The following is a 21,284-nucleotide window of genomic DNA, read 5'->3' as shown; positions in this document are numbered from 1 at the left end:
AAGTGTCACCTGTGGCTGCCCTGCCCCCCCCCACCCCTACCCCGACACACACCAGGCTGGGAGAGGCGCTCCCTGCCTGAACAACAACCTGAAGACAAGCCAAAATGATAATTACCATACCCATGACTTAGAGCAGACTGGTGCACACACTCTACCTGGCACTTCCATGTACGGCTTCTCTGAATTCACGTAACAACCCTCTGAGTGAGGGGAGCAGCCCATCGTGAGCCCATTTTACAGATGAGAAAGTTGAGTCTCAAGCCAAGTACGATGCCTGAGACCACATACCACAGGGTAAGCCCCCAGTAATTCCTCCCACCCCGCCCCGCCCCGGGCTCCCTCCTTTCTATCCCTGTCTCCTCCTGGAAGCCTCCCTGGATTTACCCTGCTGCACAATGCTTCAGCCTCACCATCCTGAGGCTTCTCTACTCCACCTCACAGATTCCAAACATCCACAAGCTGCAAGTTGGAAGCAAGTTCAAATCCCTGCTCTGCCATGGTGACAGGCAAAGACCTTGCCCCATTACAGAGTCCTCTGTCTGGTGAAATGGGAATAATGAGCCCCACTCCCTCACATGGGAAGGTGGCGAGTCCAAGTGTGAAGTCCCAAGGATGTGGATGTTTATAACCATCCCTGGGCTGGTAGCGCAGGGGCACTCAGCAAGGTCTGCTGAACTGGACAGAATACTGGCATGATCTTCAGGCCACCTCCTCTGGGGGGGGGGTCCCTCCTCCCAAGAGACTGCTCTGCATCCAGGAAGGGTCTTCAACTACGTGGCTCTCCAAATAGCATACTGACCAACATCCATATGCAAGCTCAGACAACCACCTCTCATCTGGATTTTTCTAGCAGCTCCTCACTGGCCTCTGAGCCGCCTCCTAAGAGCAAGACAAGCTTCCCAAAACACACATCTGACCCTCACCCACAGAGAAACTTCCATAGCACCCCACAGCCCTGGAATAAAGTCCAAACCCCTGCGAATGGTTGACCTGGCCCCGACCAGCACCTCCGCCAACACCCCACGCTCCCTCCTGCGTTCAGGCCGTTCTGTTCCCTTTTTCTGGCCCACAACACCAACCTCTTCCCGCTGGCAAGCTCTCCAAGAAACTAAACCCCCTGACCCCCACCCCTCCCCTGGCCAGAAGGGAGGCATCACCCCCTCTGCCCATTATCAGAGCTCTCCCCTCTAGACAACTGTCTCCTTTCACCAGGCTTTACCCTTCAACGTTGGGACTGCCGGCCTCCTCTTTGACACAATGCCTTGAAATATTTATTGCATGGCATGCATACATGCATGAATGAAGCACATTTAAAATATTCCTCAGGGGTTCCTTTCTGAATTGGTCAGAGATGTATTCTGGAGAGGCCGTGAGGGAAGATATGCTCAGGACCACACAGTGGGCTGTTCCATTCTCCTGTCAAGGTCAGCCTTGAATAAAAGCCCCCAGGACCTCCAAGTAGGAGTGGGGCTGTGGGAGGGTCCTCCACCCTCAGAATCTGGGGTGAGGGTTGAAACCCCAACATCAAGAATCAGCACAGCTGCCTCGGTGGACTGCTGGAATGTAATGCCAGGAGGACAGGTCCTACAATGTCCTGTGTCGGCCACATAGTAGGTGCTCAAGACACACACTGGTTGATGGAATGAGTGCGCTCACGTGTCCAGCTGAACCACGCGCCCAGACACCGTGGTGGAACCCTGCACTTGTCTCAGGTAACTGCACCCTTGTCAAGCACACAAATCCTTTAAAAATGATTCCCCCTAATCGGGCTCCCTGCTCCTTGGGAGCCTGCTTCTCCCTCTGCTTCTCTCTCTCTCTCTCTTTTCCCCTCTGTCTCTCATGAATGGATAAATGAAATCTTAAAAAAAAAAACACAATTCCCCCTAGAATCACCAAGCCCGGGGCTAGTGTCTGCACCACTTCCTTGGGAACTGTCCCAGGGAGGAGATGCCAGTGTCTAGAGGTGAACACATGTTTGTCCAGGAGCCTCCATGGATTAGGAAAAGGAAAGCTGAGCCAAGGGAGAAGCCTTGTCCAAATGCCCTGGTTACTGATTAGCCAAACCCCAGAGCTTCCCTCGGCAAGGAGGATCAGAGGGGCCATAAACCCCTCTGCAGGAAAGATCGAGTTAAATGTCTCTCTAATCCTGCAGTTTAAAAAGACAGCAAGTTGCCTTTCTGGAGCTTCCCAGGGAGACCGTAAGGGAAGTGCAGGGGATGGGACCTGGGAGAGAGGGGGCCGCAGAATGAGGGCCCACTAATATTTACAGAGCCCCTACCTGTTTCATACCTATCACACCTATTAATCCAGCCAGCCACTCAGAAGAGGGAGCACTTTGACCCCCAATCCCACCCCGTTTTGCCCCGAGGGGAGCCCGGGCTCAGAGAGGCTAAGTGTTTTGCCCAAGGTCACAAAGAAGCTGCAAAGAAAAAGCTCTTTCTTTGTGCAACAGGTACAGCCCTTTCCCTTCCAAAAGGTAATGGCTGCTCCTGGCTAGAGAAAGTTCAGTCCCGGGCGGCAGGAAGCCCAGGCCACCAACTAAGGCGGCGCGCGGAGGTCACACACCCCGCTACAGGACGTGAGCAGGGTTTCAGGGCGCGGCGCCCCGGCTCCCAAGCGAGTGTGTGCCAACAGGGTGTGGAAAGGTCGGGGCTCGGGTGGGGGTCAGCAGGCTACTTCCCCTCCCGAGGGCCCCGCCTGTGGCCCGGAGCGGCGCCACCAGCGGGATGAGGGCCATCCGAGCCTGCCCGGGAGCAGGGGGACCGAGCCTTAATCCCAACAGAGCGCCTCAGCCTTGGGGAGGCGCGCGGAGGGGAGCGCAGGCCCGGCGGGGAGGGAGCGTCCAGAGCCCCGGAGACCCGGCGCCCGAGGGGCCCCGCGCGCTGCTCTCTCCACCACCCCCGCTGCCCGCAGGATCATCTCGCCCCGGGCTCGGCCTCGCCGGGCACTCCCGCTTCCCAGTGCCCACCTCCGGGCCTCCAACCCGCACGGACGTCCAGATCCTAGCCGCTCCAGGCTGGGTACCCGATCTCCGGCGATCCCCCAGCTCCCGGCCACCAGATCTCCTCTCGGAATCCACTGCCAAGGCTCGGACAAGCGTGGGGGGGGGGAGGGAGGTGGGAGGTGGGGATCAACTAGCTCCCAGTCTCCAATCACCGACCCCCGCCACCCCCAGGCTGGAGATCGAGTGGGACCTCAGGCCGCCAGTGCCCGATACACTCCTGGGATCGACTCCCAAGTCTTCAGCCTGTTGGTGCGGGATCCATTGGCTGCCCTGTGCGGGATCTTCCCGCGGGATCCACTCCCAAGTCTCGGGAGACAGATCCCCAGGCTCCCAAATCGGGATCCCCCCTCCACGCAGATCCAGAGCCGGGGGAGATCCACCGGGTCCCCACCTCTTCCTCGGCCAACTTTGCCAACTTTTCTCCCGGGGCCTCAGCCGAGCAGAAACTTGGCGGCCATCGCCCACCGCCGCCTCCCCAGCCCCTTCGCGGGCCGGGCACTGGGGGCAGACAGCCCGCCCCCACAGCCGGCGGCCGCCGCACAACCTACCCTGCAGCCGCCGCCGCCTGCCCGCGCCGCGCCGCCACCTGCCCGCAGCCCGCGGCACCTGCCCGCGCCGCCGCGGCCCGGCGCAGCCTAGCCTGCTGGGGGCGGGGCCTCGGGCGGGGAAGCGCCCCCCGTCGCCATGGGAACCGCGGCCGGCGGCGCCTGCGCGGAAGGGCCCGGGGCGGAGCGCGGCCGGCCCGACCCGCGAGCACCCGCAGGCTCTTAGGCCTGGGGACTATCCGGCGGGTCAGAGGTCGCGAGCGCGGCGGGGCCACTCCTCCCGGAAGCGCTCCGGGCCTGCGAGCTCGACCCCGCAGCGCGCGACTCGGAACGTGCTCGTGGTCCCGGCCCGCGTTCTCAGGACCACCCGACCTCGGCCGGGATCCCCCGGCAGCGGGCGCTGGCCCGCCGTCGGGCCTGCGCTCCCGAGAGCCTGAGGCAGCCGGGGAACTCAGGAGGCGCTGAGTAAAGCCTCGCCCATTGAATCGACCCGGCGGCGGGCGCCTGCCGGGGAACAGACGGGATTTGCGCGAGACGCTGGCGCCCCCTCGCGGTGGGCAGGGGCACTGCACGGCCGGGCTCGCGGGCGTGGCGGGAAGCTGTTCATTGCACCGGGGGGTGGTGCCTACCGTGTGGGACGCTACTGCCACTGTGTTGTGGTTGGGGGGCCAGGGGTATGAAGACTTTGGGACAAGTTGAGAGACTCGTAGGAATCCGCCCCTAAACAAGAAAATGCCTGTGTTGCTTTCACTCATTTCATGCCATACATCTTTATTTAGCACCTACTGTGTGCTGGGCACCCAGTGGTAAAGCAGCTAGCAATATTCGGGCTCTTGTGGAACATACAGACACTTAAAAAATAATTGCACAAGTAAACTGAATTGCATTGGTGACACGGCCTTCTAAGGAAATGCACTGGGCATGAATAACTGGAGGTCCTAAAATCCTGTGCATTTATTGTAAGTCAGACCTCAAAAAAGGTAAAGAGAGAGAAAACATCACACTGTGGCTTTGGGAGAATTGGTGAGAAGCTCTCTTGCCTCATCTTTCTCTTGATTTCTTGGTGTCTTTGTGCAAGGGAGGGTACCCCTGTTGCTGGAGACACACCATATCCGTTGTTTGTACAACAGTCTTTTTTTTTTTTTAAGATTTTATTTATTTGACAGAGAGAGACACAGTGAGAGAGGGAACACAAGCAGGGGGAGTGGGAGATGGAGAAGCAGGCTTCCTGCCGAGCAGGGAGCCCGATGTGGGGCTCGATCCCAGGACCCTAGGATCATGACCTGAGCCGAAGGCAGACACTTAACGACTGAGCCACCCGGGTCCCCTGTACAACAGGGGTCCTTTTGAATTGAGGACCACCACCCTCCATTTTACCAAGGAGCAGCCTAAGGCTCCCTAATTAACTAGAAAGGTGAGGTAGAGGCCTCATGCCATCTTACACCTTAGAGTAGTCTCCTTTATCATCAGGATGTGTTGAACACAATTATCAATAGGACCCAACTCGGTGACTTTTAAATATGACTACCACCCCTAGGGGTAGGAGACAGAGAATGGTTGCATTGAAAGTTAAAATCTGTCAAAATCCACGTTTCAGCACGGTTTTTACAAGACACCTGTATGTTCTAGGAACAAAGGCAAATAATTGTTTATTGTCTGCTCCCTTCTCTAAAGTTCCTGGAAGCAGAGACTTTTGTCTCTTTTGTTCACTCCTGAATCCCCGTGTCTAGAGTGGGGCTTGGCACATAGTAAGCACTCAGTAAATATGGAGCACAATAAATAATTGCCTTAAATGCATGAATGACCCAACAGCTGATAGTGTATCATCTACCCCCTCTCCTCTCTAACCTTAAAGGAACTCCTTGTCTCTCCCAGGCAAATCTTGATTAACAGGAAGGTGTGGACAGAGGGTTCTGTTTAACCAAATGTTGCGTGTTTCTCAGCTCCCAGCCAACTTAGTACTCTACCTTGGCATCTCCTCCCTATCCCAGAATGTAAGCACCACGGAGAAGACAATCCTTCTCCTGCCACCACCCACAGAAACCCCAAGCCCAGGCATATCCCCAGCTCTGACCAACCCTCCCCAAGTCTTTGCCCCAAGAGATGCCCAGCCCCAGTCCAGCATCAGCCCTTCGGCTTCTGTCAAGCTTTGAGGGAATCCCAGACGTGCCAAACTACAACTCCCAGAGTGCTCCTGGCCTCTAGAGGGGGAAGACTTCCTGGTTCAGCCCCTCAGCCGATTTCCCCCTGCATTCCTGTATCCTCCCATCCAGGAGAGAGGCAGCCAGCACACCCCCCGGAGATTATACCCTGACCAAAGAGGTGTCAAGTTGTACATTGTTTCCAGAGCCAACACTCCCACCCCTCCTCCCAGCTCTGGCTTTTTTCTCTTCCTGGGGATTGAGGACAATGGCCCCTGGGGACTTTCCCAGGACCCCTCCTCTGTGATCTGCCCCTTCCTCCAGGAAGTCTGCCCTGATTTGGCAGCTCTACCCAATAGAACTTTCTGCAATGATGGAGATGGTTTATATCTGTCCTGTCCAACATTAGCCACAGTTGACTGCTGAGCACTTGAAATGCTGCCAGTGGGACTGAGGAACTGAATTTAAATTGTATTTAATTTTAATTAATTTAAATCTAAATAGCCACATGTGGCTATGGCGACCATATTGCACAGTATAGTTCTAGAACTCACACACTTCTTGGCAAAGACCATATTCATGCATTTTCATTAGTTCATACTTACCCATTTTGTTTCTCTTGTAACTTGCCTGCTTCTTGAGGGTGAGGGCCAGTATATTCTTTGAAATGTTTTCCCTTCCCACCAGGCCTTTGCCCATGCTGTGCCCTCTGTCTGGAGCACTTCACCTGTCACCTGCCCATCGTCCGTCACAACTACATATCCTTCAGATCTTTAACATCACCTCCCCTGAGAAGCCACTTCTGATTACCATCCCTGATTACCATACTGCGGCCTCTAAGTCTTCCACCCACCACTAAAGCACTAATCACACAGTAGTGCCCAATCACTTCCCCACCTTACTTTCTAGACTGTGAGCTCCTTAGGAGCAAAGACTAGCACAAAGTTGACACAATAAATATCCAGGGAATTCAGTGTTGAATAACTGGTGTCCCACGACGCAATCCAGCACCTGGTTCACAGCAACGACAGCATATGTTGAGCCAAGTACTTTGCCTGTGCTGGCTCCCTAAGTGCCACAGCGATCCTTTTAGAGATTCTCTGTTATTACCTACTGTTTACAGACTCAGCATCTGAAGCTCAGAGAGGTAAAGTAAATCGCTTGAGATCACACAGCTAGAGTATCTCAGTCTGGGTTCCCAAGGCAAAAGTCACTTGCTCATGCTTTATTGGGAGACGGAGTCCCAGTCCCACCAAAGTGAAGGAAAGGGACACTGAGGCAGGAAAGAGCGTGAGCCAACACAACACGTGCCTTACGGGGTTGGCCACAGCTGCTCCTGGAAACACAGCCGGGAGTCCCAGCACTCGGGGCATCTCCAGAGAAGCCATGAGAACTATTGCAGGGATGGAAGGCACAGCCCAGCTCCTGTCCGCCATTAGTCACGGGTGGGTCAAGCTACTCCTTGCTTCTGGCTTGTGTCATCTCTGCCTCCGAGCAGCCACAAGGGAAGCCAGTTCTAGAAGAAGAGGCACCAGAGCCCCCCCCCTGCCCCCCACTGCCGCCAAGAGTCCGGGCCCGTCAGCTGGGATGACAGACAGCTGGGGATCTGGGGAGGCTGGTCCAACCCTCAGGCCACGTCCCTGCAGGCTGAGCTGGCCCAGTGGCTGCAGCAAGTGACCCGGGCCACCTGCAGGGGGGAGGCGAGCCGAGGCTGGAGCGCGGCCAGTGCAGCTGGGTGGCTGGGAAGGACGCAGTGGAGCACACCTGAAAAGGTGCATCTGTCAAGCCTGAGACCGCCGGTAACCATCAGAACTGGGATTCAGATCCCGTTTGGACCAACTCCAAAGCCCTTCAGCAAATATTGATGGAAAGAAACAAATGAAGAACTGGATGACTGAGTGAGTGGAAAAATCCCTAGCAATAATCCACTCCAGATGCCTCCATTTTACGGGTAAAGAAACTGAGGTCCACAGAGGTGGAGTTGCCCTGACCAAGGTCACACCACGTGCAGGTGGCAGAGCTGGGACCTGAGCCCCAGCCTCAGGCCTCACTCATGTTTCCTGGACTTAACTTCCTGGACCGTCATGCTTCCTCAGCACCAGCTGCCATGTGCTCATTTGTCATGGCAGCATTCATAGCCAGCATTAGAGCGATGTCTCTAGTTCCCCCCTGCCCAGCATCCATCCCCCATCCTCAGCTAACCTCGGTTTTCCTCCTGGAAACCACCCCATTCCCCACCTGTAGTTCATATAGTTCCAGTGGGGTGAACCTTGGGACCTGCCTACCCTCTCCCCAGTCCCCAACCCTGTACTCCCAATCCTAGGGTACAGGACTTAGGTCTGGCCAATCAGAACATCCCATCTTGCTGGCCACGATAATTGGTTCATGGGTAGGCATGTGACCTGAGCTTCTCCCTTGAGAGTTCATCACAACATTTGCAGCAACTATGTGCAAAGAGAAGCTTTCTTTTCTTGGATTGCTTTCCTTTGGCCTCAGAAGGCCAGCCAGAAGCCAGCACTGCAAGAGAGAATCTGCTTGAGAGTGAAGCCAACCCCACAGAAAACAGAGCTGAGAAATGGGAGGAAAGAGAGGTCCTGAAGATATTGCTTGTTCACTTGGATCCCGCTGTGCCTGAAGCTGATCACAGAATTTTTAGTTTGGTAAGCCAATAAATTTCTCATTTCTAACTTGAGCCAGTTGGAGTTGCACCTCCATCATTTATAACAGAAGACAAGACAAGCACCTACTCTGTGCCAAGTCTTATGCCAGATGCTAAGGATAAAGATTTTCAGAGCCAGTGCCCACTTTCTGGAAGTTCACAGTCTGTAAAGAAGATCCTCAGGTCCCAGGGAAATATGTAAGTCGGTTCCCTGTACTAGAATTACCAAGGCAGAAAGGAGAGCACAGTGCCAAGAATTTCAACAACTAATGTTTAACTGTAGATCAGTTAATCCCTATTCATGCCTTCTCCTACCCAGGAAACACCATACCCTTACCCCATTCCGATTTGCCCGCTTTGCCCAGCCTATCCAGCAGCCCGGAGTGAAGGGCGGTTGATTTAAGGAACTGACTGGGAAGAAACACACACACAACACACACACACACACACACACACGCACACAACTCAGACCAGCTTATCATCCACCTGGGCTTTAGTCACCAACCTGAATGTTTCCTTCATAGGGAAGGAGACATTTTACAAGGTCATAGACGTATGTCCAAAGCTGGAGCCTGAGCAGGAGAGGCCACATTGGAAGCTCTTGACCTCAAGTGCGTTGAGTGTGAAGGGAAGAATCTGAAGGGGGGAGAGAAGAAAGTATTGTCCAGGGGCCATAATGAGCTTTAGGGGCCCATGAACCCCTGAAGTAACATACACGTATGTGTGTGTGTGTGTGTGTGTGTGTGTGTACACAAGCCTGCATGGGGAATGCATTCATAGTTTTAAATCATATTTTCAAAGGAATCTGACACCTCCTAAAGGTAAGTCCGATTGGTCTAGAACATGGCCATCTTTTGTAGGTGGGTGTCTTAGTCTGCTCAGGAGGCTATAACACAGCACCACAGATTGAATGGCTTATCAACAACAAACATTTATTTCCCCCAGTTCTGGAAGCTGGGAATTCCCAGATCGAGAGGCAGGCCGATTTGGTGTCTGGGGAGAACCCACTTGCTAGTCTACACCGGGGGCTGTCTTCCTGCTGTGTCCTCACATAGCAGAGGGCGGAGGGAGCTCTCTGGGGTCTCTTTTATGAGGGCACTAATGTCTTCATGAGGGCTCCATCCGCATGACCTCCTCACCTCCCAGAGGCCCCACCTCCTAATACCATGCCCTTGGGGGTTAGGATTTCAGCATATGAATTTGGGGGGCACCCACACATTCAGCCCATTGCCATGGGAAACCAAGGCTCAGAGCCATTACTTTGTGTAAGTTCACTAGCTCACACAGCCAGCTTGTAACAGAGCCTAGACTAGCAGCAGAAATCTGGCTTAGCTGGCTGTGTAGCTCAGAGAAAGAAAAAGGTGTGCAGGTCAAGGTCCTCCCCAGTCCCAGCTGGCCCAGCAGATCTCAGCCTGGACATCCCCTGCCCCTCTGCCCCCGGGCTGTGTCAGATGCCCCTCCTCTATCCTTGTGCCCAGCATCACCCTGCACTTTCTCTTGGCCTGAAGCTGCGCCTGTTGGTTGATGGGTTGGCAAAATGTACGTCCGAAACTTGACTTAGGCTACGTCATGTTCAGATACCTCTTCCTCCCGGAGCTTCCTTAAATCAACAATGGCAGCTCCCCCATCCCAGGTACAAAGGGAAAAAGCCCTGGAGACATCCTCATACTCTGCCTAACCCATAAGCACATCCAGTTGGCTTGACCTTTGCCCTTTAACATAGATCCAGACTCCGCCCCTTTCCCCTTCCCTCTCTCTCTGCCCACCTCTCTGGTCCACCATTGTCTCTCACCTGACAGACTAAAGTTGCTGACTACTTCTCCCTTCTGCCTGGCTCTCCACCCAGCAGCCAGAGTAAACTTTTTATTTTTATTTTTATTTTATTTAATTAATTAATTTAATTTATATTTTTTAGAGAGGGAGAGAGGGAATGGGGAGGGCAAAGGGTGCAGGAGAGAGAATCTCAAGCAGGCTCCACGCTCAGCGTGGAGCCAGATGCAGAGCCCCATCTCATGACCTGAGCTGAAATCAAGAGTTGGACGCTTAACTGATGAGCCACCCAGGTGCTCCCTGAGAATTCTTTTGAAAACACAAGACAGGTTGCCACACTCCTGCTCAGGCCTATCTGCAGATTCTGCATCTCACTCAGAAATTAAAAGCCAAAGATCTTCATTGCCGACAAGGCCCTCCACGCCCCCTGCCTTCCCCCAGCTTCTTTTCTTCCTGAAACTTGCCAAGCACATGCTCACCACAGGGCCTTTGCACCTGCACCTCCCACTGCCTGGAATATTCTTCCCCCACAAATCCACATGGCTTCCTCCTTCAGCTCCTGCCCAAAAGTCACCTTCTCCTGGCTTTCCGTGACCTCTCTGATCACTCAGCCTCTCCCTTCCCTGCTTCATTTTTCTCTATGGCATTTATTAATATCTGGTATCTTATATACTGACTTGTTTATACCCTTACTGTCTTGCTTTCCTTCTAGAGTATAAGCTCTGTGAGGACAGCAGTTTTGTCTGTTTTCCTCACTATTAAATCTGCAACACCTAGAACACTTCCTGGAACGTAACAGATACTCAATAAATATTTGTTGGACGGACGGATGGATGGATGGATGGATGGACCATATTGTTCTATCCTGTTTGTGTGTCTTGCCCACAAAACCCTAAGCTCCTAGAGGGCACAGACGGTGTTCTGTTCACTGCTGTATCCATGAAGGTCACATTGGGCTGGGCACATAAAAGTGAATGAATGAACAATCCACCCCTTTGGTTAACCGATAAGGACATGGAAGCCGGGAAAAAGAAAGGGACTTGGCCGTAGGGACATACCCAAGCGCTGGCAGCCACCTCTAGCCTCCCAAGCCCCATTGCTCGCCTGCTGTGCTGACTTTGTCTCCTCTGGGACCCTGCATGCTCCCTGGCCAGATCAGGTGGGAGGGCGGACCAAGCCCTAACCGTGGACCGCCCAGGAAGCTGCTGTGTATCTATCTGACTTTTAAACTAACTTTTTATTTTTTTTTTAAAGATTTATTTATTTGAGACAGAGAGCACGAGCTCAGGGGTTGGAACAGAGGCAGAGGGAGAAGCAGACTCCCTGCTGAGCAGGGAGCCCGATGCGGGGCTCAATCCCAAGACTCCAGGATCCTGACCTGAGCCGAAGGCAGACGCTTAATGACTGAGCCACCCCAGGCGCCCCAGAGTTCCCATCTGTACAGAAGACGAAAGGAAGGCTCAGCAAGTAAGTGGTAAACAAGGAAGCAAGGGTAAAGCAGGTACTCAAAGTCAAGCCATTGGACTTCCAGCTCTGTGCCCTCAGCCCAAAGTGAGATTAAAAGGTTAGTTTAGGGCGCATTGGGCTCCCTGCTCAGCGGGGAGTCTGCTTCTCCCTCTGCCTCTGCCCCAACCCCCCGCCCATGTTAGCTTGCTCTCTCTCTCTCTTGCTCGCTCACTCTCAAATAAATTTTTAAAAAAATCTTTAAAATAACAATGGGAACTGTGATAAGAGCACCTGCCGTGGAGTGGCCAGGAGGCTTACATGAAGCAAGGTGTTTCCAATGGGGCTTGGCGAGTGCTCCAGAATCCCCGACTGCCCTCAACAGTTAGATGCTGAGATGGAGGAGGAAAAAAGGTTCAGCCCCTTTCGAGCTTCCCGTAGGTGGATTCCAGCTAATTGGAGCCTGCCCGGATGTGGTTTCAGGTTATAATGCCTCATTGAGGTTTCTGGGCACCTGGACGGTCGGCATGATTTTCCCAGGTGACATTGAGCACATTATCTGGAGAACAAAACCCCTTTCAAGGTCAGAAACGCCTGGAGAGTCACAGGGGCAGCCAGAGAGAGGCAAAATCACGGGCCCCAGTCAGCTCTGGGCTCCCCGGCTTCCTGGCTGGAATTACACCCCTCGGGATCCTGCCAAACCCCCAGGAGAGGCCAATTTTGGTGTAGGAATTAAAAAAATCCATCCTCACTCACTCAAGGGGCTGTATCTCACCTGCTGGCTAGCAGCCACCAGGTTTTTCTAATCCTGGGAATAAAACATCTCTGCACTGTAACCCTGACCTCCCTGCCCAGGCTTCTCTCCCCCTCCCCCTGACACATGCATTCTATCCCCCTTGAACCTTGCCAATAACCCCCAGCCCCTTATCCAGCGAGGTGAGGTGGCCTCCCCAAGATCACAGTGTTGGGAAGGGAAGATGTGGTCTGGCTGCTTCTTTCTACAACATCACCCTGCTCAGTGATAAACCCAATGCTCCCTACCCCCTGGGATGTCCAGTCTGCTTTTAGAGATAGGGAAACTAAGGCCCAGAGCAATGGGGTGCCTTGTCCCAGGTCACACAGCTGGGAAGTGGTAGAGTAACTGGCTAGCCTCCAAACCTAGGACTCCTGCCACATTTGAAGTGCTAGCCAGGCTTGGAGTCCCAAAGTGAAGCTCAAGGTTGAAAAGCACCGGCCCTGGGGAGTCCGTGTGGGTGCCCTTGGCTTGGTTGGCAGCTCAGCCGCTTTTGACCCTGCGTGCCCTTGAGCTGGCTCAGCCTTACTGGACTTCACCTCCGGTCATCAATAGCAGTGCTGGCTATCAGCAAACCACCTTCTCCAGCGGCCTCCTCGTCCAGCCGCCTCTATTATTATTTAGATACGACTGGGCTTTAAGTTAACTCAGTTTTTCATTAAAATACATTTCAATTCTAGGGGCCCCTGGGTAGTTCAGTCGTTAAGCGTCTGCCTTCGGCTCAGGTCATGGTTCCAGGGTCCTGGGATCGAGCCCCGCATCGGGCTCCCTGCTCAGCGGGAAGCCTGCTTCTCCCTCTCCCACTCCCCCTGCTTGTGTTCCCTCTCCCGCTGTGTCTCTCTCTCTCTGTCAAATAAATAAAATCTTTAAAAAAAAAAAATAAAATAAAATACATTTCAATTCTAAATGGACAACCAGCATCACAGCAAAACATAGAACAAAACCACCACAATAAATGTAAGGAAACCGCAACCACACTCCTGAATTCTCACTCGACTTTGTTTCCTGTTCAAGGCTCCCCATCATTTTTAAAATGCGGGAGCTTGCGGGCATGTCGGGGGCTCCGTCGGTTGAGCATCCGACTCTTGGTTTCGGCTCAGGTCATGATCTCAGGGTCGTGAGATGGAGCGCTACGCCGGGCTCCACGCTCAGGGTGGAGTCTGCTTGGGATTCTCTCCTCTCCCTCTGTCCCTCCCCCTGCTCAGGTGCACACGCTCTCTCTCTCAATAAAATAAAATCTAAATAAATAAATAAATGGGGGAGGCTGACAGATGTTTGAAAGGTGTTTAAGACTGATTAGCTCCAGGGCGCTTGGCTGGCTCAGCCGGTTGAGCATCCGCCTTCAGCTCAGGTCATGATTTCAGGATCCTGGGATCGAGCCCCACATCGGGCTCCCTGATGAGCTGGGGAGCCTGCTTCTCCCTCTCGCTCTGCTTTCCGCTCTACTTGTGCTCTCTCTGTCAAATAAATAAATAAAAATCTTAAAAAAAAAAAAAAGACTGATTAGCTCCAACAGGGACGTTCTTCTTGATGTAAAGAGAAGTAATGAAGGGAAATCGGAAACTCAGTAACTTCGGCACTTTATGATTTAGTGACATTTAAGTGATACCCTGGATATTCTCCAAGGACCGTAGCACGGTTATTCTCTGGAGGCCCTTGCCGTGCTGGGCTGTGTTTGTCAATGAGTGTATCGGAGGGGCTCGGGGGGGTGGAGGGAAGGGTGTCATGCCCAATCCTCCCAGGAGGGATCTAGGGGTCACCAAGGGCAGAGTAGTGGGTGTTTGCTGGTCAGTGGTTGAAGCAGGGTCTTGCCTTCCCTTTGGAGCAGTTTGCAGCCCCCCCAACCTCACCCTCCCTGCCCTCTTGGGTAACTCAGCTCTCCCGCATCACTGGCACCCTTCCCCTCCCCTCCACCCCTTTCTTCCCTACCCACCTGCCCCCTTCCCTCTCTGCGAGCAAGCCAAGGGGACAGACACTGGGGAACAGGAGTTGGAGGGATGTCGTCAGGGAAGGAGAAGGTGTTTCTGCTTATCAGCCTGGGGGCTGGAGTCTTGGCTTTGATCCGTTTACCCCCTGATTTGCCAGGGGATCTCGAGCAATCTGGGTCTCCATTTTTGGTTTTTATCTCTTGGAAGTGTCTGCTAATCCCAACTGGTATGAGCAACAAGACAACAGCTATGAATACTACTAGCACTACTGCAAATAATCCCACAGCCACCACCCGGATCACCACCATCATCATCATCACGACCATGTACGGAGGACCTCCTGGGTACAGGGCACTCCGCAAAGTACCTTCTAGACGTCTTCTCACTTAATCCTCCCCACAACCCCTGAGGTAGGTACTAGTATCAGGCTTGTTTTACAGATGAAGGATCGGAGGCTCACAGAGGGTTAAGTGCCCGGCCCAAGGTCACACAGCCAATACACATGAGAGCCAGAAATTGAACCTCTGGGGCCTCACAGCCTATATGCCTCCCCCAGATGAAAGCATTTACTTGGGCCGTAAATGGTTGGAACATTGGTTTGTAGCTGGGACTTTCAGAGAGGCGCGGGGGCAGTCTCAGGGTAAGAGAAAGGAAATTCTCTTGGGTGATGCCATCACCAGGCCAGAGAGGCTTTCTTGGCCTCATGAGGGGGGAAGCAACAACCCCTGAGCAGAGAGGGACAGATACACGGCCTGCCTCAGAAGAAAGGTAAAAGCTGGGCTGAGGAAGACCGCAGAAAGAGTAGAGGTTGGGGCCGAATGAGGCCGAGCAAGGAGATGCGAAGGAGCATGGTTAAGTATGGACCTTAATCCTGGTTCAGGAATTAGACAGATCCAGGTCCAAGTACTGCTGTCCCACATCTTGGCTGTGAGATCCCGGGCATGTCCCCTCACTTCTCCAAGGAGCCACTTAGACCAGGGCCTGGCCCGCAGCAGGTCGATGATGCTCGGTAACTATTAGAACCCTTACCCTGGGGCTCTCAAGAAGGACAGCTGCCGACTCATCAGGTCTGGGTACGAACCCCTGGCCCCTTAGCCCCTTCTAAGGGTGTCCTTGGGCTGAGTCGCCCACTCCTCTCTGAACCTTGGTGTCCTCCCTTGTCAAACACGAGGTCAGAGCACCCACCTGCAGCCCGGCAGACGCACGAGTCTGGAGGGGGGCTCTCCTCCAGTCAACAAAGACCAGCTCACTCCGGTCCTCCAGGCTTGTGGCCGGGGAGTCACAAAGCACATGAGCTGGAGGATGTGTATGAATTGCCTGGCATATGACAGTGTGTGGACGGCAACCCCCCCCCCCACCCCCCCCCCCACACTGGCCTCCTGGGTCAGTTCGGAGGAGTCTGTTACTCTCTCTGGGCCTCTACCTTCCCACCTGTAAAGCGGGAGGAGACTAAGATGAATGGGCTCGTGAGCCTGCAGGCGCCTTCAGCACGGAGGGGGACACCATGGAATGGTGCAGCCATCCCCGGGGCGGAGTCGGGCTTTCTCGCTCAGAGGAAACAGAGCTGTACCACCTGAGAGAGCAAGTGTGTTCCCAAGTGTACGCGCCCCCCCCAAATTCTGGCTCAAGTCCGGGCACACGGATGCTCACGGCAGAGGGCTGGAGTTGGTGAAACGCGGAGGGAACGGCACGCAGCAGGTGGCAGATCCGGTCACGGTCAGCTGGTCAGCTCCGTACCCCTCAATGTCATCGAGTCTCCGCACAGCAGTGGCCTTTCAACTGCCCGCTGCGTGTTTTATTGCTGCTCGATTGTTGGTTCCTGTTGGAGCCCATTTGCCCACCCACCCCACCCGCCTCCCCCGCACACAGAGCTGCCACCCAGTGCTGGGGGCAGCCCTCAACCAATGGCTGGCAGAGATTGGTATGTGCAGTCCACACCTCCCTCTGCTCTCGGGAGGGATAACTCGGAGGTGCCGGGTGTACCCTGTCTCTCAGAGCCACCCTGGGGACAGCTGGCTTTGCAACACGCTCTTAACTGGCTGCCTTCTCCCCCCATCCCACTTCTTCCTCCACGGGACCACCTCCCAAGTAAACTGCCTGCACCCAAACCCTCGTCTCAGGATCAGCTTCTGGGAAACTCAAAGTTAAATGGAATAGGCATACACACAGCAACGTGCATCGACCCTAAAAGCATTATGCTTGGTGCCCAAAGTAGGGAGCAAAATGCAACATACAGAATAATGTCCATTACATAAATTAAAAATACACACTGGGATGCCTGGGTGGCTCAGTCGGTTGGGCGTCTGCCTTCGGCTCGGGTCGTGATCCCAGGGTCCTGGGATTGAGTCCCACATCGGGCTCCTTGCTCGGCGGGGAGCCTGCTTCTCCCGCTCCTTCTTGCTCATGCTCACTATCTCTCTCTCTCAGATAAATAAGTGAAATCTTTTCTTTTAAAGATTTTATTTATTTATTCATGAAAGACAGAGAGAGAGAGAGAGGCAGAGGGAGAAGCAGGCTCCCAAGGGAGCTCCCAAGGTACCTTTTAGAAAAAGGTACCCCCTCTGGGGAGACGCAGCCCTTTCGGACAGTGCAAGCCTTGAGGGGCTGAGGAATGAATGAATGAGTGAATGAAGGAAGGAAGGAAACAGAGGAGGGGCCCTGCCTGGACTGGGGATGACTATGTCCCATGCAGAGCCAGAGTGTTCGAAGTTCTGTTTAAGCACTAATCTTTAGTCTAAGATTTGGGGTTATTCTACTCCCAGAACTTGTTAGGGCAAAGCCCCACCCCCTCCCCAGATACTAACACCTCCCTTTGCATCCGCAGGCAGAAAGGAGGCTGGGGACCTGGCGTCTGAACACAGGACCAGGTCCCTAACTGGGGGCTCCTTCCCCAGCTCCTGTTTCTCTCCTTCCCAGCAGCCTCCACTCCTCATCTCGCCTGTTGACTGCTAGGTCATCGATGCTCCCTGATGGCGGGCAGCATGTGGGCAGCCCTGGGACTCTCTCGCTGGCCTGCATCTCAGCTCCTTAGCCTCATCTCTCCCGCCTGGTTCCAGTCCCACCCCTTCTCCTTTGGCACCCTCACCTACTGCTCCCGGCCTGGGGGGTGACAGCTGGAACCAGAGCTGTGGGACCTTCGGGTCCCTGGATGATATTCCTGACTTTGCCTGGAAGGTAAGACCTGGGCTGGGACCTCGGGGGCTCTATCACGTCCACCAGAGGGGCGGGGAGTGCGGGGGGTGGCGGGGAAGCCAAGGTCTGGCCCCCACCGCCTACCCCACACTGAGCCTCTGAGTCTGTAGGTGTGCGGTGGAGTCTGGCGATCTGCATTTTAGCAAACACCCAGGATGAGTCTGAAGGCAGCTGCAAGTCCACCCAGCACTTAGTACACATTAAGGAAAGGGTCCCCTTCTTCAGGACGCTATACTGCCATCTGCTGGAAAAGAAGTGTAATGAATATGCAAATCTATGATGATCCCAAGGCATCTCCAAGGGTTGTGCCGTGTACCACCTGCACACACCTACCTGGCCACCCTCTGAGGGCTGCTAAGTCGGCAAACCACGGCTACGGTGTTGAAAGTCTCTGTTATGAGGCACATTACCAAATTCGACAATGTGGACAAGGAGTCAGGACTCCCAGTCCAACACTTCTAAGGAAGATTATACAGCCTCGGCAACCGGTAATTAAAAAGGTGCCTCTCCTGGTGATCCTGCCGTATAGCAGGTACTCGGTAAAGGTGGGGTATGGTGGCTGTAAATCTGGATCTTAATTCTGGCTTTACCACTTAATTAGCTGTGTGTCCTGAGGCAAATGACTCCACCTCCTTGGGCCTCGGTTTGTGTATATGCAAACTGGGGATAATAATAGCACAGATCTCTTGGGTTTTGAGGACTCAGTAGCTGGCCAATAAACAGACATACCCCTGCCCCTATCTGCCCCATTCAACACCCTCCCTCCTCTTTCTTCCTGACAGGTCTCGGCTGCAATTCTCCTTGGAGGATGGCTCTTGTTGGCCTTTAATGCAGTTCTCCTCCTCTCTTGGGCCCTGGCCCCCCAAGGACTGTGTCCCAGAAGGGCCAGTGGCCCAATGCCAGGGGTGCAGGCAGCGGCAGGTAAACCCACTGTCACATAGTAAGCATTCCAGACATGTTTGTAGAATGAATGAATGAACGAATGAACGAATGAATGAATCTGTGAGCAGAGTCTGGCCTCCCATGTTGCACCTCAGAGATAAACCCTAGGATTGAAGACTTTCTGGTCCTTTAGCAAGCTAGAAATGGTGGGGAGGGAATGACATACTTAACCCTTAATACTTAATCCTGTCCTTAGCTAAACCCAGTCCTACTAGTCTGTCCCCCTTTGTTTCTCTCTCATCCACCCACTTTGTATCATCTTTACCAGGACCACCATACACAGTTGAGCAGGTTGTGCACTGCACAAGGGAGCTCAGCCGAGGGCTGAGAGATGCTGAAATCTAGCCTATGCTCCACTTGCTAAGGTGTGGAATGGCAGGGCTGCACCTCCCCAGGAGGGTTGCTTTTCTCTAACTCCCATCTAGGCTCTGGATGGCGTAGCCCAGGGCTTGATTGCAACCCTCATGCAATTAATCCCCCACCACCTCTCACCTGGATTAGAGTGACAACCACTTCACACGTCTCTCTGCTGCCACCCTTTGCCCCTTAGAGTCTGTCTGCCACGCTGGCCGAACAGGTCCTGTTAAAACTGAAATCAGATCGGGCCACTCAAACTGGTTTATCTAGCCTCTAGTGACTTCCTGTTACACTCAGAGTAAAATCCACACTCCTGGTCATGGCCGATGAGGCTCTGCCTGATGAAGCCCTCGTTCCCTTGCCAATCTCACCTCTTACCCCTTCTGCCAGGCTCAACCTGCTCCAGCCACATGGTTTGCTTTCTGTTCCATGATACCCCACACTTGTCCCCTTAGCCTGGGATTCTCTTTTCTCAGATCTTACATGTCTTGCTCCTCTACGTTGCTCAAGTATCACTGCCTCAGTGAGATCTTCGATGGCCTCTAGGTAAGGGAGCTCCCCCCTCTCCTGAGATTCTCCTACCTCTTCCCTTGCTCTGTATTTTTCACAGCACTTACTTACCTCATCTGCCTGCTTGATTACTGTTCATCTCTCTCCACTACAACATCAGCTCCTTGAGGGCAAGGCCATGTCTGTCTTGACATCACCAGCTCCTGGCATGGTGCCTTCGCACGTAATAGATGTTCACTAAATATCTGTTGAATCAATGGCTGGAGCTATAGTCCTTGTCCTAGGCTTGTGCAGTGTCTGGGGGCGGGGGGGGGACATCAGGCAGTTACAACTCAATGGATATTTGATAAGATAGGGATGAGCACAAGATGCAAGGAAAAACTCCAGGAGGGTGGAGGATGTTAAAGAAGGCTTCCTAAAGGAGGTATCACTTGAGCTGAGTCTGGAAGCACAGCTGGGAATTGGTTAAATAAGAGTAGGGAGCTTCAGGTAATGGGAACACGGCGGGGCAAAAGGGGAGAGACACGCGAGCGAGCCATGTTCGCAGAACTGTCAGCAGACCGATGTGGCTGAAGAGCAGCAAGAGGAGCTAGGGTCATGTGATTCTCGTGCACTGAGTGTGCCCTGAAGGTGAGGAGGTGTAAAGTGTATTTCCTTACTGTCATTAGTGCACACCACAGCACCTGTAACAGTTTTGATGAATGAATGCATGTACAGATTGGTGGGTTGAATGAATGAATGAATGAATGAATGCATGAATGAATGAATGAATGAATGAATGGGTGGGTGGGTAGGTAAGTAGGTGAACTGATGGATGGATCTATGGATATATTAGTGGATGACAGATGGTTGGGTGGATGGATGGATGGCTGGGTGTGTGGATGGATAGGTGGGTGGATGGATGGATGGTTGGTTGAGTAGGTGGATGGGTGGGGGTTGGGTGGGTGGTGGGTGAATGGATGGGTGGGGTGCATGTGGCTAAGTGGGCAGACAGGTAGATGGATACGTGAATGGATAGGTAGAGAGGGGGATGAAGAGATGAGAGGGTTCGAATATGGTTGAAAGAATGGGTGAGTAGATGGATAGCTGGGTGGAAGACTAGTTGAGTGATGGAATAAATGGATAGATAATAAATCAATATATTAAGTGAATGGATCAATGAATCGGTGGGTCGATAGGAGGGTGGATCAGTGAGTCCTGGAATGAGGTTAGCCCAGAGACCCTTGACTGACACACTGGTGTTCCTTCCTGCTGTCTCCAGCCACTGCCACCATTATGGGCCTGCTGGTTTTCCCCATCAGCCTGACCTCCCCATTCGCCAAGCAAGCCTGCGGAGCCTCCTCTCTGTACCACGGTGGGCAGTGCCAACAGGGACTGCCATCCTCAATGCAGTCCCAGCCAGCTTCCTGCCTGTGATTGGGTGGCCCCGCATGACCAAGGTCCAGGGGAGGATCATCCTCTTCTCCGGTGAAACTGAGCAAATCATCCTCATGCCAGAAAGGAGCAAATAAAAATTTCCCAGGAGGAGCAAAAAGGGCCCACTTCAGAGTGGTATGAAATCACTGCAAGTCCACATTCAAACCTCACCTCTGCTGCCTCTGTGCTGTGTGACCTCGGGCAAATCACTTCACCTCTCTGGACCACTGCGCATTCCGTGAAATGGGAGGGGGAGGCGGGGGGGAGGGATGTGTGCGTGTAAAATAATGCCCACCTCATAGGGTTGTTACGAGAATTAACTTGAGATGCTCTGTGTAAATAAAGCACTTAGCACCATGTTAAGGCCCATTGTATTCAATAAACTTCAGCTTATTATGATTATAATCACACTTCACAGGACTCCTCAGGAGGAGAACTACATCTATTCGGGAAGCATGCCCGGCGGCGCCCGGCTGACTTAGCCAGTGCAGCGTGCAACTCGTGATCTCAGGGCTGCTGAGTTTAAGCCCCCCGTTGGATGTAGAGTTCACTTAAAGAAATAAAAGCGTACCCAGGGCTTCTGA

General features: G+C 53.5%; 2 protein-coding genes across 6 annotated transcripts in view; one reads left to right on the top strand and one right to left on the bottom strand.

Annotated features, from left to right (window-relative positions):
- The window catches only part of KIAA1671 (KIAA1671 ortholog), a 186,798-nt gene extending 183,160 nt beyond the window's left edge, over positions 1-3,638 (bottom strand). For 3 of the 5 annotated variants that reach the window (XR_012376414.1, XM_025858253.2, XM_073886760.1), the window contains exon 1: positions 3,553-3,638. The gene's annotated coding sequence lies outside the window, so the exon portion shown is untranslated. The remainder of the gene's footprint in view (positions 1-3,552) is intronic. The other 2 variants (XM_073886759.1, XM_073886761.1) reach the window with 1 other exon arrangement.
- Positions 3,639-17,172: 13,534 nt separating this feature from the next.
- Positions 17,173-20,795, top strand: LHFPL7 (LHFPL tetraspan subfamily member 7). Its single transcript, XM_025858112.2, is given in 5 exon segments — positions 17,173-17,384; positions 17,386-17,457; positions 18,258-18,396; positions 20,546-20,656; positions 20,659-20,795. Coding segments are annotated over 5 exon segments (591 nt in total). The 5' UTR covers positions 17,173-17,252.
- The last annotated feature ends 489 nt before the right edge of the window (positions 20,796-21,284 follow it).

This window comes from Callorhinus ursinus, unplaced genomic scaffold (assembly GCF_003265705.2).
Source record: "Callorhinus ursinus isolate GAN/ISIS: 27379988/994484 unplaced genomic scaffold, GSC_fseal_2.0 scaffold72, whole genome shotgun sequence".
In the NCBI taxonomy this organism is placed as follows: domain Eukaryota; kingdom Metazoa; phylum Chordata; class Mammalia; order Carnivora; family Otariidae; genus Callorhinus; species Callorhinus ursinus.
The sequence above is the reverse complement of the archived record's forward strand: the minus strand, read 5'-3'. Positions and strand labels throughout refer to the sequence as shown.